The sequence below is a fragment of the Gymnoscopelus braueri genome (assembly GCF_963280865.1).
Source record: "Gymnoscopelus braueri genome assembly, chromosome: 15".
NCBI classification, from domain to species: Eukaryota; Metazoa; Chordata; class Actinopteri; order Myctophiformes; family Myctophidae; genus Gymnoscopelus; species Gymnoscopelus braueri.
The window spans coordinates 30,271,719-30,288,578 of NC_137620.1; the positions used below are offsets into that span (position 1 = coordinate 30,271,719).

At 50.5% G+C, this 16,860-nt stretch overlaps 1 protein-coding gene across 1 annotated transcript in view; it reads right to left on the bottom strand.

The window, feature by feature from the left end:
* The window catches only part of LOC308101480 (uncharacterized protein), a 90,202-nt gene that overhangs the window by 1,733 nt on the left and 71,609 nt on the right, over nt 1-16,860 (bottom strand). Inside the window, exons 10-11 of the mRNA XM_080450896.1 lie at nt 3,449-3,895; nt 2,450-3,127 (exon numbers count right to left, since the gene is read on the bottom strand). Coding sequence (XP_080307022.1) covers nt 2,450-3,127; nt 3,449-3,895 — 1,125 coding nt within the window. The remainder of the gene's footprint in view (nt 1-2,449; nt 3,128-3,448; nt 3,896-16,860) is intronic.

Below are 16,860 nucleotides of genomic sequence, written 5' to 3' on the forward strand. Positions count from 1 at the left end.
AGTTGAGGATTATGTTTTTTTTTTGTACTGATTCTAAGACTGTCATAGATGTCTTTAAATCATGGCTTCCACAGTTTGAGGCAGTGGCTCGTTTTGCACAAAATGCAACAAATAATGAACGCAGTGTCCAATTGCTATGAAACTTGCTATGAAACATTATAACAGGTGGCTTAATGTTTTAGCCTACTGTATATCACTTGACCGAGTGTATATATTGTTACTCAGTATTCTTAATTGTTTTGTGATCAAATATATGTATTTATGCACCTGTTATGTAATGAACTTCCACTTGCCTTAACATAAGGGAGGATGTTAACCTCTGTGTACTTACGAGAGATAGTAACAGAGTTTGCAGCAATAGTGAGGTTTAAGGAACTGGTAATGTTGGGATTGGTCACAGCTTCTTTCAGGGTTTGTGCAACGTCAGTAGCTGCTGGGGCTGTCTGCTTGAAGATGAGATCCACATCTGCTACAGTGTTACTGTTGCTCGTTCTTGTTACAGCTTGACTGTGTAAGACCATATACGCGAGGGACGAGTGACAAAAACTTGATGTTAATGAGTGATATTAATGTCAGCAAATAGTAATCATTCACACAAAAGTATCCATTATTAACAAAGAAACATGATATGATTTGGACAGGAAGTCAACCAAAATCTGTAGTAGGCTATAAAATCATGTGTCTTTTAAATATGTTTCTTTGTATTGTGTTATTTAATTGTGAGTTTGAGTGAAAATGTGTATTTCACCTGAAACTTAGAACTTGACAGGTTATGAAGATGTCTCCAAATTTTAGGTTGTAGATGAAATTATACTGAAAAGAAAATACAACATCATACAGGTTCAAGGCTGATGAAATATATACTGTCAAAATGAGTTTAAATGGAATACAATAATTAGTTAATCTAATCAAAAACATTTTTATAGACTTACTGTTGTTACAACAACAACTGCCAATTCTTTGAATTCTGCTGATGAAGGGTTACTGTATTGTTCTATAAAAACTCTTTCTATTGTTGCCACGACACCCACACGATTTCTTGGTGCTACAGTTGTTGTTGTTGTTGCTACAGTTGTTGTTGGACGTCCAGTTGTTGTTGGACCTCCAGTTGTTGTTGGACCAGTTGTTGTTGGACCTGCAATTGTTGTTGGACCAGTTGTTGTTGGACCTGCAGTTGTTGGACCTGCAGTTGTTGTTGGACCAGTTGTTGTTGGACCTGCAGTTGTTGTTGGACCTCCAGTTGTTGTTGGACCTGCAGTTGTTGTTGGACCAGTTGCTGTTGTACTTCCAGTTGTTGTTGGACCTGCAGTTGTTGTTGGACCTGCAGTTGTTGTTGGACCAGTTGTTGTTGGACCTGCAGTTGTTGTTGGACCTCCAGTTGTTGTTGGACCTGCAGTTGTTGTTGGACCTGCAGTTGTTGTTGGACCAGTTGTTGTTGGACCTGCAGTTGTTGTTGGACCAGTTGTTGTTGGACCTGCAGTTGTTGGACCTGCAGTTGTTGTTGGACCAGTTGTTGTTGGACCTGCAGTTGTTGTTGGACCTACAGTTGTTGTTGGACCAGTTGTTGTTGGACCTGCAGTTGTTGTTGGACCAGTTGTTGTTGTACTTCCAGTTGTTGTTGGACCTGAAGTTGTTGTTGGACCAGTTGTTGTTGGACCTGCAGTTGTTATTGGACCTCCAGTTGTTGTTGGACCTCCAGTTGTTGTTGGACCTGCAGTTGTTGTTGGGCCTGCAGTTGTTGTTGGACCAGTTGTTGTTGGACCTCCAGTTGTTGTTGGACCTGCAGTTGTTGTTGGACCTGCAGTTGTTGTTGGACCAGTTGTTGTTGGACCTGAAGTTGTTGTTGGACCAGTTGTTGTTGGACCTGCAGTTGTTATTGGACCTCCAGTAGTTGTTGTACCAGTTGTTGTTAGACCTGCAGTTGTTGTTGGGCCTGCAGTTGTTGTTGAACCTCCAGTTGTTGTTGAACCTCCAGTTGTTGTTGGACCTGCAGTTGTTGTTGGACCTGCAGTTGTTGTTGGACCAGTTGTTGTTGGACCTGCAGTTGTTGTTGGACCTGCAGTTGTTGTTGGACCAGTTGTTGTTGGACTTCCAGTTGTTGTTGGACCTGCAGTTGTTGTTGGACCAGTTGTTGTTGGACCTGCAGTTGTTGTTGGACCTCCAGTTGTTGTTGGAATTGCAGTTGTTGTTGGACCTGTTGTTGTTGGACCTGCAGTTGTTGGACCTCCAGTTGTTGTTGGACCAGTTGTTGTTGGACCTGCAGTTGTTGTTGGACCTGGAGTTGTTGTTGGACCAGTTGTTGTTGGACCTGCAGTTGTTGTTGGACCTGCAGTTGTTGTTGGACCTGCAGTTGTTGTTTGACCTGCAGTTGTTGTTGGACCTGCAGTTGTTGTTGGACCCCTAGTTGTTGTTGGACCAGTTGTGGTTGGACCTGCAGTAGTTGTTGGACCTCCAGTTGTTGTTGGACCTGCAGTTGTTGTTGGATCTGCAGTTGTTGTTGGACCAGTTGTTGTTGGACCTGCAGTTGTTGTTGGACCAGTTGTTGTTGGACCAGTTGTTGTTGGACCTGCAGTTGTTGTTGGACCAGTTGTTGTTGGACCTGCAGTTGTTGTTGGACCTCCAGTTGTTGTTGGACCTGCAGTTGTTGTTGGACCAGTTGTTGTTGGACCTCCAGTTGTTGTTGGACCAGTTGTTTTTGGACCTGCAGTTGTTGTTGGACCAGTTGTTGTTGGACCTGCAGTTGTTGTTGGACCAGTTGTTGTTGGACCAGTTGTTGTTGGACCTGCAGTTGTTGTTGGACCTGCAGTTGTTGTTGGACCAGTTGTTGTTGGACCTGCAGTTGTTGTTGGACCTCCAGTTGTTGTTGGACCTGCAGTTGTTGTTGGACCAGTTGTTGTTGGACCTCCAGTTGTTGTTGGACCAGTTGTTTTTGGACCTGCAGTTGTTGTTGGACCAGTTGTTGTTGGACCTCCAGTTGTTGTTGGACCTCCAGTTGTTGTTGGACCTCCAATTGCTGTTGGACCTGCAGTTGTTGTTGGACCTCCAGTTGTTGTTGGACCTGCAGTTGTTGTTGGACCAGTTGTTGTTGGACCTCCAGTTGTTGTTGGACCTCCAGTTGTTGTTGGACCTCCAGTTGTTGTTGGACCTGCAGTTGTTGTTGGACCAGTTGTTGTTGGACCTTCAGTTGTTGTTGGACCTGCAGTTGTTGTTGGACCTGCAGTTGTTGTTGGACCCCCAGTTGTTGTTGGACCAGTTGTTGTTGGACCTGCAGTAGTTGTTGGACCAGTTGTTGTTGGACGTCCAGTTGTTGTTGGACCTGCAGTTGTTGTTGGATCTGCAGTTGTTGTTGGACCAGTTGTTGGACCTCCAGTTGTTGTTGGACCAGCTGTTGTTGGACCTCCAGTTGTTGTTGGACCTGCAGTTGTTGTTGGACCAGTTGTTGTTGGACCAGTTGTTGTTGGACCTGCAGTTGTTGTTGGACCTCCAGTTGTTGTTGGACCTGCAGTTGTTGTTGGACCAGTTGTTGTTGGACCTGCAGTTGTTGTTGGACCAGTTGTTGTTGGACCTGCAGTTGTTGTTGGACCTGCAGTTGTTGTTGGACCTCCAGTTGTTGTTGGACCTGCAGTTGTTGTTGGACCTGCAGTTGTTGTTGGACCAGTTGTTTTCGGACCTCCAGTTGTTGTTGGACCTGCAGTTGTTGTTGGACCTGCAGTTGTTGTTGGACCTGCAGTTGTTGTTGGACCCGCAGTTGTTGTTGGACCTGCAGTTGTTGTTGGACCAGTTGTTGTTGGACCTCCAGTTGTTGTTGGACCTCCAGTTGTTGTTGGACCAGTTGTTGTTGTACCTGCAGTTGTTGCTGGACCTGCAGTTGTTATTGGACCAGTTGTTGTTGGACCTGCAGTTGTTTAATTTTATAGAATTTTGTTATTGTATTTAATTTTCTGCATTTACCCAAATAAATATAAAAAATACATTTAAAAAGTAATTGAAAAAACACGGCCCCCTCACATATAAGGAGGGCAGTTTGAATCACCAGAACCAAGGACGGGTGCTTTTGATGAATCTAACATGGTTAAAATGGAGTTTGAAGTTATAATGGGTTTGTATAGGAAAGGGGCGTGTCTGATAAAAATGAATATCAAATATCTAAATACTGAATCAGGCAACTTAAAAACTTAAAATTACAACAAAAAAAATTATGTGAAATATCCCTTTAAGTAGCTGCCCCTCTGTCAGCTAGCCCAGACAGCGAGACACACGGTTCCATTCTCAGGCGCTGAGAGTGGAGCACATGTTTAGACGGCCAGTAGGGTCCTTCCATTTCTCAGTCGCTGAGAAGTGAAGAAACGCATTTCATATAGATGGGTTTCCGCGCGACGTCATCACAGAGCAGAGTGTGCATTCTGCGCATGCGGGAGGTAGAACGACCCGGAAGTGCCATTCACTCTATTGTTATTTTCGGGATTTAGATAGGCATAATGCTGCTATTATAGGCAGAATAGGCATAATGCTGCTATTATATACAGACAGATCCAACTTCCGACAAATCATTTTTATTGAGTAAAGAAGATATTACAAACTGCATCATTTAATCTACTTTCATTAAACCCGGTGAAGACCATTTATTTTATCAATGTACAGTGGCCAGAGATGCTGCGGGTAATAGCGCCCTCTACAGGCTCTTCCCTCCACTGCGCGCGCATCATCCTCAATGTTTACAAACGGGAAACCCATCTATAGTCTGGCAGGGGAGACCTTCCATTCTCAGGTGTTGAGAATATGGGTTATGGTCAGACAAGAAGAATATCAGCTCAGACAAGAAGAATGTCAGTCCTCCTAAATATCATAACAATGTATATGTATCCTTATAGAATTCTGTATTTAAGCTGCACCAACTTTCAGATCAGTGTCAGACTCCTGAACCTTCCGCTGAACATCTCTCCCTCTGTCATCACTTTCCCTTTCCACTTTAACACTCTTTACTCTTATTTTCTCATTATATTATTGTCATCTGTTGTATTTAATAAATCTACTGAAACCATATCAGTATTAAAGCTTCATTCTCTCACCAAGGAAATATCGAATTTCCACAACAGCTACACTGATTGAGTCCAATTTAACTAATTAATGCATGAGCCAATGATTCACTTATATTTAATTATGGGCTCAGCAGTAGACGGCTGATGCTAGTTTATGTTGTTGCTCATTATCCTCTCTGCCCAATGTTTTCTGCAAGCCACTTGATTATCTCTGTCTGTCTGTCTGTCGGTCTGTCGGTGCCTGCCTGTTTATTTTGAAGCTGTAGAAGGACAAAGACCACATGATTTGACCAAGTGACCAAGTGAACAGAAAAGTCACATGACAAAAAAATTGAGCTATGTTGACTTTTGGCAATTGGGCTGAATATAAAAAAAAACAGAAAAGCTATGTTGACTTTTGGCAATTGGGCTGAATATAAAAAAAAACAGAAAAAGATCTTTCACCATTGTCAGTCGCAAATCAAAAAATCACCAAAGGAATATGGCAGAAACGCAACAGTACCTCCTGTTGAAATTGGATTGATTGTTGTTGAAGGTGCTGCTGTGGTGGGTGCTGGAGTTGGCGCCAAAACCACTGTAAGAATAAAACATTCATATCAGTTCTTGTGCAGGCCATTAATAAGAAGAAAATAATAATGAATGTCATTATATGAATGTCATTATATTCATTAAAAAAAATTCATTATAAAGGCACATTCTGAGCTTTTATCTGTTGAGTCAACCATTCCTACCAGTGGCATCAATAGATGATGAGTTCACAGGAAGGGAGAAATTAGGGCTGGATACAGCCACCACCAGAGTATCAATCACAGCAGAGGCATTTGGAGGTGTGGCATTTGCCACTTGGTTGAATATTAACTCAGCGTCCACCTTCACTGATCCTGAGCTGTAAAAGTGATTTTGGAACGTTTTTTTTAATGACTTTATTATTATTATTATTATTTTACTACATTAATATTTGTGTTATTTATGACTACATTAATGGTACAAATCAATAATATGTTAATCGATTAATACAAAACTCAAAACTTAATACAGTAAATACCATTGGTGCATACCTGAAGCCTGTTACAACAGTGCGATTGAAATTAGCAAATTTTGTTTTATAGACTTTGTCCATCTGTAAACACAAAGATTCAGTCATTGAAAAATAAAAATAAATATTCCAGAGTAACAATAAAAGAATCCCCATTATTCCACCAAGATCATGTTTCATGATAAATAGACATATATTTAATTAATGAATAAGGATGTTCTTGAGAACATGGAGACTCTTTAGATGTCAATATTATATCTTTGCCAGAGATCAATATTATAATAACATTCATGATAGGAGGAATCCCTGAAGATATAGAGGGAACGTTTTATTGACAGGCTGTACATCATAATTGTTAGGTTATTCCATGCCTTCGGCGCCTGTGATATTATTATGATTATAATTACGTGTGTATTTACTGCTTATTTAGGATTTCCCAGAGTGGTAGGCCAACATAGACAGAAAGGGGTAGATACATCTGCTTGTTGGAGGGCTGTAGGTCGTAAATTCCGTACCATTCCCATATCTCAAAGAGGAGGAGAGAGAGAGAGGCTCAAATGACATGCCTGATGCCTATAAGAAAGACACTTGCTAGGTGCTCATCGTATTTGCCCAGTGAGTAAAGGCACATACTGTGGGTCCTTGCTTAGATTTTCTGAGGGTCATATAAAAAATCCTTAAAGTCTCTTATCTGGAAAGAGAGAGAGACCCAAGCATCTTGGGGGGTGGACATGATATCTGGTGGGAGGCAACATCCTTTGTGTGGGTCTGTGTGGAGAGTCAGTGGGAAATCAGTTTCGTTGAGGATTTGGGACGTGGTAGAAGTACGTCGAAGAGACTTGGTGACTATATGTGCTGATATTCTTATTGTTTATGTGAAAATTCATGTTGGTAATATTGTCATTGTGTTATCTGTGTTTATTTCCTAGGTTTATAACCTGACCTGGTTAGATCTTGTTATTAGAATGTGAGCCTACTGGCATGATCGTAGTTAAACTATGGTAGTGGTTTGACTGGCCGCCCAGCAGCACGATTGGCTGCTGGGTGTGTTAATGTATGTTTGTATTTTGTGTTAGTGAATAAAAACCATCAAAGGCACAGGTCTGAGCAATAACTACTTGAATTCCTCCCAAACTCCTGGCCTAGTCAGAGGGCTGTAGTCAACCAGACGCATGAGTAGTTGCGCCTGGTTGGATTTCTGAACAATAATAATGGACTTACCTCTGAAGCTACTTTGGTTGCTAAGTTCTGGAATGCGGGTGAGGATGTGTTTGCAAGCTCTGGTGTGAAGGTTTGTTGTATTTTGAATACCAACTCGACTTTTGGCTCGACATTTGGTGGTGCAGGTGTTGTAGCTGCAAGTGCGGCATAGTGGGTAGAAACAGTTTATAATTGTTGCAGTTTTATTGACTTAGTGTTGAACTGAGTAGTTCATTCAATTTGGTTAGTGCTAAAGTTGTTTTGATTAATAGTTGAGTTTGTTTTACTTAGGGATGTCGTGACTGGTGTGGGAACCGGTGTGGAAGCCGCAGTGACTGGTGTGGAAGCTGGTGTGGAAGCCGCCGTGATTGGTGTGGAAGCCGCCGTGACTGGTGTGGAAACCGCCGTGACTGGTGTGGAAGCCGCTGTGAGTGGTGTGGAAGCGGCTGTGACTGGTGTGGAAGCCGGTGTGGAAGCCGCCGTGACTGGTGAGGAAGCCGCTGTGAATGGTGTGGAAGCCGCTGTGACTGGTGTGGAAGCCGGTGTGGAAGCCGCCGTGACTGGTGAGGAAGCCGGTGTGGAAACCGCTGTGACTGGTGTGGAAGCCGCCGTGACTGGTGTGGAAGCCACCGTGACTGGTGTGGAAGCCGCCGTGACCGGCGAGGAAGTCGGTGTGGAAGCCGCCGTGTATGGTGAGGAAGTCTGTGAGGAAGCCGCTGTGACCGGTCTGGAAGTCGGTGAGGAAGCCGCCGTGACTGGTGAGGAAGTCGGTGAGGAAGCTGCCGTGACTGGTGAGGAAGCCGCCGTGACTGGTGAGGAAGTCGGTGAGGAAGCCGCCGTGACTGGTGAGGAAGTCGATGAGGAAGCCGCTGTGACTGGTGAGGAAGTCGTTAAGGAAGCCGCCGTGACTGGTGAGGATGTCGGTGTGGAAGCCGCCGTGATTGGTGAGGAAACCGCTGTGACTGGTGTGGAAGCCGCCGTAACTGGTGAGGAAGTTGGTGAGGAAGCCGCCGTGACTGGTCTGGAAGCCGCCGTAACTGATGAGGAAGTTGATCAGAATCAGAATCAGAATCAGAATCAGTTTTATTGTCACATCACAGGTTTACAAGGTAAAAAAGTGGGTGAAATTCTTTTTTGTACATCGTTCCCATCGCAACGTTAGTTTCCATAGAAAGAAGAGGGGGGGGGGGGGAGAAGAAGAGGGTGGGGGGCAGGTGGGAAGGAGATCAAAAACAAGAGAGCAACAGAAGGCCAGACAAGTTATCTACATATTTACAAATTACCTGAGATAATAGAAAAACTAAAAAACTAAACTAAGGTGCCTGAGCATAGCAGCAATGTATTGTATACTGTGCATGTTATACTTATACTGTGCATGATAGACAAAGGACGTTAAGGTGCTTAGAGGAAAAGGAGCACAATAAAAAGACCCAAAAAAAGTCAGTGCGTTATACAAGGGATTAAGGTGCAAAAGGTCAGTGCGTGTCCACCTAGAGTGGACTGACCCTAGTATTATCCGCATGTAGCTCCATGAGGGAGTGCAACAAAAAGTCATTTGTACCTGGTGTAGTCCACAGGTGTGTCCGAGGGGGGGCTAAAGTCCAAGTCATTGATGAGGAAGCCGCCGTGACTGCTGAGGAAGCCGGTGTGGAAGCCGGTGTGGAAGCAACCGTGACTGGTGAGGAAGTCGGTGTGGAAGCCGCCGTGACTGGTGAGGAAGCCGGTGAGGAAGCCGCCGTGACCGCTGAAGAAGCAGTTGTGGAAGCCGCCGTGACTGGTGTGGAAGCCGCCGTAACTGGTGAGGAAGTTGGTGAGGAAGCCGCCGTGACTGCTAAGGAAGCCGGTGTGGAAGCCGGTGTGGAAGCAACCGTGACTGGTGAGGAAGTCGGTGTGGAAGCCGCCGTGACTGGTGAGGAAGCTGGTGAGGAAGCCGCCGTGACCGCTGAGGAAGCAGTTGTGGAAGCCGTCGTGACTGGTGAGGAAGCCGCCGTGACTGGTGAGGAAGTTGGTGAGGAAGCCGCCGTGACTGCTGAGGAAGCCGGTGTGGAAGCCGGTGTGGAAGCCGTCGTGACTTGTGAGGAAGTCGGTGTGGAAGCCGCCGTGACTGGTGAGGAAGTTGGTGATGAAGCCGCTGTGACTGGTGTGGAAGCCGCCGTGATTGGTGAGGAAGTTGGTGAGGAAGCCGCCGTGACTGCTGAGGAAGCCGGTGTGGAAGCCGCCGTGACTGGTGAGGAAGTCGGTGAAGAAGCCGCCGTGACTGTTGAGGAAGCCGGTGAGGAAGCCATCATGACTGGTGAGGAAGTCGTTGAGGAAGCCGGCGTGACTGATGAGGAAGTCGATGAAGAAGCCACCGTGACTGGTGAGGAAGTCGGTGTGAAAGCGGCCGTGACTGTTGAGGAAGCCGGTGAGGAAGCCACCGTGACTGGTGAGGAAGTCGTTGAGGAAGCCGGCGTGACTGGTGAGGAAGTCGGTGAGGAAGCCGCCGTGACTGGTGAGGATGCCACCGTGACTGGTGAGGAAGTCGTTGAGGAAGCCGGCGTGACTGGTGAGGACGTCGGTGAGGAAGCCGCCGTGACTGGTGAGGATGCCAGCGTGACTGGTGAGGAAGTCGTTGAGGAAGCCGGCGTGACTGATGAAGAAGTCGGTGTGGAAGCCGTCGTGACTGATGAGGAAGTCGGTGAGGAAGCCGCCGTGACTGGTGAGGAAGTCGGTGTGGAAGCCGCCGTCACTGTTGAGGAAGCCGGTGAGGAAGCCATCGTGACTGGTGAGGAAGTCGTTGAGGAAGCCGGCGTGACTGGTGAGGAAGTCGGTGAGGAAGCCGCCGTGACTGGTGAGGATGCCACCGTGACTGTTGAGGTTGTCGGTGTGGATTCCGCCGTGACTGATGTTGAGGAAGCCGCCATGACTGGTGAGGAAGTCGGTGTGGAAGCCGCCGTGACTGATGAGGAAGTCACTGATGAGTAAGTCACTGATGTGGAAGCCATCGTGACTGGTGAGGAAGTCGGTGAGGAAGCCGGTGTGACTGGTGAAGAAGTCGATGTGGAAGCCGTCGTGACGGGTGAGGAAGTCGGTGTGGAAGTGACTGGTGAGGAAGCCGTCGTGACTGTTGAGGTTGTCGGTGTAGATTCCGCCGTGACTGATGTTGAGGAAGCCGCCGGGACTGCTGAGGAAGTCGGTGAGGAAGCCGCCGTGACTGATGAGGAAGTCACTGATGAGGAAGCCGTGACTGGTGAGGAAGTCGATGAGGAAGCCACCGTGACTGGTGAGGAAGTCGGTGAAGAAGCCGTCGTGACTGTTGAGGTTGTCGGTGTGGATTCCGCCGTGACTGATGTTAAGGAAGCCGCCGTGACTGCTGAGGAAGTCGGTGAGGAAGCCGCCGTGACTGGTTTGGAAGTTGGTGAGGAAGCCGCAGTGACTGGTGAGGAAGCCGCCGTGACTGCTGAGGAAGCCGGTGTGGAAGCCGGTGTGGAAGCCGCCGTGACTGCTGAGGAAGTCGGTGAGGAAGCCGCCGTGACTGATGAGGAAGTCACTGATGAGGAAGTCACTGATGAGGAAGCCGTGACTGGTGAGGAAGCCAGTGAGGAAGCCGCCGTGAATGGTGAGGAAGCCGGTGTCAAAGCCGCCGTGACTGGTGAAGAAGTCGGTGAGGATGCCGCCATGACTGGTGAGGAAGTCGGTGTGGATTCCGCCGTGACTGATGTTGAGGAAGCCGCCGTGACTGTTGAGGTTGTCGGTGTGGATTCCGCCGTGACTGATGTTGAGGAAGCCGCCGTGACTGTTGAGGTTGTCGGTGTGGATTCCGCCGTGACTGATGTTGAGGAAGCCGCCGTGACTGATGAGGAAGTCTGTGTGGAAGTCCGTGAGGAAGCCATCGTGACTGATGAAGAAGTCGGTGTATAAGCCGTCGTGACAGGTGAGGAAGTCGGTGAGGAAGCCGCTGTGACTGGTGAGGAAGCCACCGTGACTGTTGAGGTTGTCGGTGTGGATTCTGCCATGACTGATGTTGAGGAAGCCGCCGTGACTGCTGAGGAAGTCGGTGAGGAAGCCGCCGTGACTGATGAGGAAGTCACTGATGAGGAAGTCACTGATGAGGAAGCCGTGACTTGTGAGGAAGTCGGTGAGGAAGCCGCCGTGACTGGTGAGGAAGTCGGAGAGGAAGCCGCCGTGACTGTTGAGGAAGCCGTCGTGACTGTTGAGGAAGTCGGTGTGGATTCCGCCGTGACTGATGTTGAGGAAGCCGCCGTGACTGCTGAGGAAGTCGGTGAGGAAGCCGCCGTGACAGTTGAGTTAACCGGTGAAGAAGCCATCGTGACTGGTGAGGAAGTCGTTGAGGAAGCCGGCGTGACTGATGAAAAAGTCGGTGTGGAAGCCGTCGTGAATGGTGAGGAAGTTGGTGAGGAAGCCGCCGTGACTGGTGAGGAAGCCGCCGTGACTGTTGAGGTTGTCGGTGAGGAAGCCATCGTGACTGGTGAGGAAGTCGTTGAGGAAGTTGCCGTGACTGGTGAGGAAGTCGGTGTGGAAGCCGCCGTGACTGTTGAGGAAGCCGGTGAGGAAGCCATTGTGACTGGTGAGGAAGTCGTTGAGGAAGCCGGCGTGACTGGTGAAGAAGTTGGTGTGGAAGCCGTCGTGTCTGGTGAGGAAGTCGGTGAGGAAGCCGCCGTGACTGGTGAGGATGCCACCGTGACTGTTGAGGTTGTCGGTGTGGATTCCGCCGTGACTGATGTTGAGGAAGCCGCCGTGACTGGTGAGGAAGTCGGTGAGGAAGCCGCTGTGACTGATGAGGAAGTCACTGATGTGGAAGCCATCGTGACTGGTGAGGAAGTCGGTGAGGAAGCCGGCGTGACTGGTTTGGAAGTTGGTGAGGAAGCCGCAGTGACTGGTGTGGAAGCCGCCGTGACTGGTGAGGAAGTTGGTGAGGAAGCCGCCGTGACTGCTGAGGAAGCCGGTGTGGAAGCCGCCGTGACTGCTGAGGAAGTCGGTGAGGAAGCCGCCGTGACTGATGAGGAAGTCACTGATGAGGAAGTCACTGATGAGGAAGCCGTGACTGGTGAGGAAGCCAGTGAGGAAGCCGCCATGAAGGGTGAGGAAGCCGGTGTCAAAGCCGCCGTGACTGGTGAAGAAGTCGGTGAGGATGCCGCCATGACTGGTGAGGAAGTCGGTGTGGATTCCGCCGTGACTGATGTTGAGGAAGCCGCCGTGACTGTTGAGGTTGTCGGTGTGGATTCCGCCGTGACTGATGTTGAGGAAGCCGCCGTGACTGTTGAGGTTGTCGGTGTGGATTCCGCCGTGACTGATGTTGAGGAAGCTGCCGTGACTGATGAGGATGTCTGTGTGGAAGTCCGTGAGGAAGCCATCGTGACTGATGAAGAAGTCGGTGTATAAGCCGTCGTGACAGGTGAGGAAGTCGGTGAGGAAGCCGCTGTGACTGGTGAGGAAGCCACCGTGACTGTTGAGGTTGTCGGTGTGGATTCCGCCGTGACTGATGTTGAGGAAGCCGCCGTGACTGCTGAGGAAGTCGGTGAGGAAGCCGCCGTGACTGATGAGGAAGTCACTGATGAGGAAGCCGTGACTTGTGAGGAAGTCGGTGAGGAAGCCGCCGTGACTGGTGAGGAAGTCGGAGAGGAAGCCGCCGTGACTGTTGAGGAAGCCGTCGTGACTGTTGAGGAAGTCGGTGTGGATTCCGCCGTGACTGATGTTGAGGAAGCCGCCGTGACTGCTGAGGAAGTCGGTGAGGAAGCCGCCGTGACAGTTGAGTTAACCGGTGAGGAAGCCATCGTGACTGGTGAGGAAGTCGTTGAGGAAGCCGCCGTGACTGGTGAGGAAGCCGCCGTGACTGTTGAGGTTGTCGGTGAGGAAGCCATCGTGACTGGTGAGGAAGTCGTTGAGGAAGTTGCCGTGACTGGTGAGGAAGTCGGTGTGGAAGCCGCCGTGACTGTTGAGGAAGCCGGTGAGGAAGCCATTGTGACTGGTGAGGAAGTCGTTGAGGAAGCCGGCGTGACTGGTGAAGAAGTTGGTGTGGAAGCCGTCGTGTCTGGTGAGGATACCACCGTGACTGTTGAGGTTGTCGGTGTGGATTCCGCCGTGACTGATGTTGAGGAAGCCGCCGTGACTGGTGAGGAAGTCGGTGAGGAAGCCGCTGTGACTGATGAGGAAGTCACTGATGTGGAAGCCATCGTGACTGGTGAGGAAGTCGGTGAGGAAGCCGGCGTGACTGGTGAAGAAGTCGGTGTGGAAGCCGTCGTGACTGGTGAGGAAGTCGGTGAGGAAGCCGCCGTGGCTGGTGAGGAAGCCGTCGTGACTGTTGAGGTTGTCGTTGTGGATTCCGCCGTGACTGATGTTGAGGAAGCCGCCGTGACTGCTGAGGAAGTCGGTGAGGAAGCCGCCTCGACTGATGAGGAAGTCACTGATGAGGAAGTCACTGATGAGGAAGCCGTGACTGGTGAGGAAGTCGATGAAGTTGGTGAGGAAGCCGTTGTGACTGTTGAGGTTGTCGGTTTGGATTCCGCCGTAACTGATGTTGAGGAAGCCGCCGTGACTAATGAGGAAGTCGGTGATGAAGCCGCCGTGACTGTTGAGTTAGCCGGTGAGGAAGCCATCGTGACTGGTGAGGAGGTCGTTGAGGAAGCCCGCGTGACTGATGAAGAAGTCGGTGTGGAAGCCGTCGTGACTGGTGAGGAAGTCGGTGAGGAAGCCGCCGTGACTGGTGAGGAAGCCGCCGTGACTGTTGAGGTTGTCGGTGTGGAAGCCATCGTGACTGGTGAGGAAGTCGTTGAGGAAGTTGCCGTGACTGGTGAGGAAGTCGGTGTGGAAGCCGCCGTGACTGTTGAGGAAGCCGGTGAGGAAGCCATTGTGACTGGTGAGGAAGTCGTTGAGGAAGCCATCGTGACTGGTGAAGAAGTTGGTGTGGAAGCTGTCGTGACTGGTGAGGAAGTCGGTGAGGAAGCCGCCGTGAATGGTGAGGAAGTTGGTGAGGAAGCCGCCGTGACTGGTGAGGAAGCCGCCGTGACTGTTGAGGTTGTCGGTGAGGAAGCCATTGTGACTGGTGAGGAAGTCGTTGAGGAAGTTGCCGTGACTGGTGAGGAAGTCGGTGTGGAAGCCGCCGTGACTGTTGAGGAAGCCGGTGAGGAAGCCATTGTGACTGGTGAGGAAGTTGTTGAGGAAGCCGGCGTGACTGGTGAAGAAGTTGGTGTGGAAGCCGTCGTGTCTGGTGAGGAAGTCGGTGAGGAAGCCGCCGTGACTGGTGAGGATGCCACCGTGACTGTTGAGGTTGTCGGTGTGGATTCCGCCGTAACTGATGTTGAGGAAGCCGCCGTGACTAATGAGGAAGTCGGTGAGGAAGCCGCCGTGACTGTTGAGTTAGCCGGTGAGGAAGCCATCGTGACTGGTGAGGAAGTCGTTGAGGAAGCCGGCGTGACTGATGAAGAAGTCGGTGTGGAAGCCGTCGTGACTGGTGAGGAAGTCGTTGAGGAAGCCGCCGTGACTGGTGAGGAAGCCGCCGTGACTGTTGAGGTTGTCGGTGTGGAAGCCATCGTGACTGGTGAGGAAGTTGTTGAGGAAGTTGCCGTGACTGGTGAGGAAGTCGGTGTGGAAGCCGCCGTGACTGTTGAGGAAGCCGGTGAGGAAGCCATTGTGACTGGTGAGGAAGTCGTTGAGGAAGCCATCGTGACTGGTGAAGAAGTTGGTGTGGAAGCTGTCGTGACTGGTGAGGAAGTCGGTGAGGAAGCCGCCGTGACTGGTGAGGATGCCACCGTGACTGTTGAGGTTGTTGGTGTGGATTCCGCCGTGACTGATGTTGAGGAAGCCGCCGTGACTGGTGAGGAAGTCGGTGAGGAAGCCGCAGTGACTGATGAGGAAGTCACTGATGAGGAAGTCACTGATGAGGAAGCCCTGACTGGTGAGGAAGTCGGTGAGGAAGCTGGCGTGACTGGTGAAGAAGTCGGTGTGGAAGCCGTCGTGACTAGTGAGGAAGTCGGTGAGGAAGCCGCCGTGACTGATGAGGAAGTCGGTGAGGAAGTCGGTGAGGAAGCCGCCGTGACTGGTGAGGAAGCCGCCGTGACTGTTGAGGTTGTCGGTGTGGAAGCCATCGTGACTGGTGAGGAAGTCGTTGAGGAAGTTGGCGTGACTGGTGATAAAGTAGGTGTGGAAGCCGTCGTGACTTGTGAGGAAGTCGTTGAGGAAGCCGCCGTGACTGGTGAGGAAGCCACTGTGACTGATGAGGAAGTCGGTGTCGAAGTCGGTGAGGAAGCCGCCGTGACTGGTGAGGAAGTCGGTGTGGAAGCCGCCTTGACTGTTGAGGAAGCCGGTGAGGAAGCCATCGTGACTGGTGAGGAAGTCGTTGAGGAAGCCGGCGTGACTGGTGAGGAAGTCGGTGTGGAAGCCGCGGTGACTGATGGTGAGGAAGCCGCCGTGACTGGTGAGGAAGTCGGTTTGGAAGCCACCGTGACTGATGGTGAGGAAGCCGCCGTGACTGATGAGGAAGTCGGTGAGGAAGCCGCCGTGACTAGTGAGGAAGTCGGTGAGGAAACCACCGTGACTGGTGAGGAAGTCGGTGAGGAAGCCACTGTGACTGGTGAGGAAGTCGGTGTGGAAGCCTCCGTGACTGTTGAGGTTGTCGGTGTGGAAGCCATCGTGACTGGTGAGGAAGTCGGTGTGGAAGCCGCCGTGACTGTTGAGGAAGCCGGTGAGGAAGCCATTGTGACTGGTGAGGAAGTCGTTGAGGAAGCCATCGTGACTGGTGAAGAAGTTGGTGTGGAAGCTGTCGTGACTGGTGAGGAAGTCGGTGAGGAAGCCGCCGTGACTGGTGAGGATGCCACCGTGACTGTTGAGGTTGTTGGTGTGGATTCCGCCGTGACAGATGTTGAGGAAGCCGCCGTGACTGGTGAGGAAGTCGGTGAGGAAGCCGCTGTGACTGATGAGGAAGTCACTGATGAGGAAGTCACTGATGTGGAAGCCATCGTGACTGGTGAGGAAGTCGGTGAGGAAGCCGGCGTGACTGGTGAAGAAGTCGGTGTGGAAGCCGTCGTGACTGTTGAGGAAGTCGTTGAGGAAGCCGCCGTGACTGGTGAGGAAGCCGTCGTGACTGTTGAGGTTGTCGGTGTGGATTCCGCCGTGACTGATGTTGAGGAAGCCGCCGTGACTGCTGAGGAAGTCGGTGAAGAAGCCGCCTCGACTGATGAGGAAGTCACTGATGAGGAAGCCGTGACTGGTGAGGAAGTCGGTGAGGAAGCTGGCGTGACTGGTGAAGAAGTCGGTGTGGAAGCCGTCGTGACTGGTGAGGAAGCCGCTGTGACTGATGAGGAAGTCGGTGCGGAAGTCGCTGAGGAAGCCGCCGTGACTGGTGAGGAAGCCGCCGTGACTGTTAAGGTTGTCGGTGTGGAAGCCATCGTGACTGGTGAGGAAGTCGTTGAGGAAGTTGGCGTGACTGGTGATAAAGTAGGTGTGGAAGCCGTCGTGACTTGTGAGGAAGTCGTTGAGGAAGCCGCCGTGACTGGTGAGGAAGCCACCGTGACTGATGAGGAAGTCGGTGTGGAAGTCGGTGAGGAAGCCGCAGTGACTGGTGAGGAAGTCTGTGTGGAAGCCGCCGTG